This window comes from Myotis brandtii, unplaced genomic scaffold (assembly GCF_000412655.1).
Source record: "Myotis brandtii unplaced genomic scaffold, ASM41265v1 scaffold632, whole genome shotgun sequence".
Taxonomy (NCBI): Eukaryota; Metazoa; Chordata; class Mammalia; order Chiroptera; family Vespertilionidae; genus Myotis; species Myotis brandtii.
Window position 1 is genome coordinate 449,048 of NW_005370419.1, and position 1,072 is coordinate 450,119.

The window sequence follows — 1,072 nt, forward strand, 5'->3', positions numbered from 1 at the left end:
GCCGAGACCCCGCGGCTTCAGCACCCGCAGGCCCCAGGCCTGGACAGTGGGGATCCTTTGAGGGGTGACCCGCTCCCTGGCAGCTCCCCAGGGCAGTGGCTCAGGTGCCTGTGGACCCCAGGTCCCCTGGCTTGGGGGCGGGGGGTTGGTCTGTGGGCCTCGAGCCTTTGTCAGTGCCCGGCTGGCTCAGGGGGCTCCCTCCGGGCCTCTGTGCTGGGCATGGGACGCGGGCGCACACCAGCCAGCATCCTGAGGTCCTGAGGGGTGTGGGCAGCTGGGTCTGATGGTCCCAGATCCCTTGCCAGCCTGTGACGGCTGGGCCTTTCCCAGGGCACCGGAACCCGGGCTCGGGGGTCCCTGAAGCCACCAGGGAGTGTGTCCGGCAACACGTCCTCCCTCAGCTGAGTGGCCGTCCCTGCTCAGCCCCTGCCGCCTCTGGCCCTGAGCTCTTGTGTTTATTTTATTTTTTAAAAATATTTTTTATTGATTTTTTACACTCCAGCTGAAGTCCTTTCACAACGAGCTGCTCACGCAGCTGGAGCAGAAGGTGGAGCTGGACTCCAGGTACCTGAGTGTAAGTAGCCCCGCCCACACCTGCCCGCTCCCTCCTGCCCTGAGAGGTCCCTCAGAGCCCCATCCAGTGGTCCCCCCGGCGTTCCTGCCCATGGAGACGTCATGGGGTCCGAGGGTGAACCCGCTGCCTGGCTCCCCTGTGCCCACCTCGGGGCTGTTGGTGAAGGTGCTGGTGTGAGGCCGCCGCTGCCTGGAAGCCACACAAGCTCCCTGTCGCCCGCTGTGACCATCGAGTCCCTCGAGCTCATCACCTTCCCCAGCCTGACCTTGGTCTCCGGGAGCCGAGGGAGGGCGGCTCATGGCCGCTGTGTGTCCGTCGCCTGCAGGCCGCGCTGAAGAAGTACCAGACGGAGCAGCGGAGCCGCGGGGACGCGCTGGACAAGTGCCAGGCCGAGCTGAAGAAGCTGCGCAAGAAGAGCCAGGGCAGCAAGAACCCCCAGAAGTACTCGGACAAGGAGCTGCAGGTGGGCCGCCGGGCCTGGCGGGAGGGACAGCGGGC

At 66.1% G+C, this 1,072-nt stretch overlaps 1 protein-coding gene across 1 annotated transcript in view; it reads left to right on the plus strand.

Moving 5' to 3' along the window:
- BAIAP2 (BAI1-associated protein 2) overlaps nt 1-1,072 on the plus strand; it is a 38,524-nt gene that overhangs the window by 22,383 nt on the left and 15,069 nt on the right. The window contains 2 exon segments of the mRNA XM_014528387.1: nt 489-574; nt 900-1,037. Coding sequence (XP_014383873.1) covers nt 489-574; nt 900-1,037 — 224 coding nt within the window.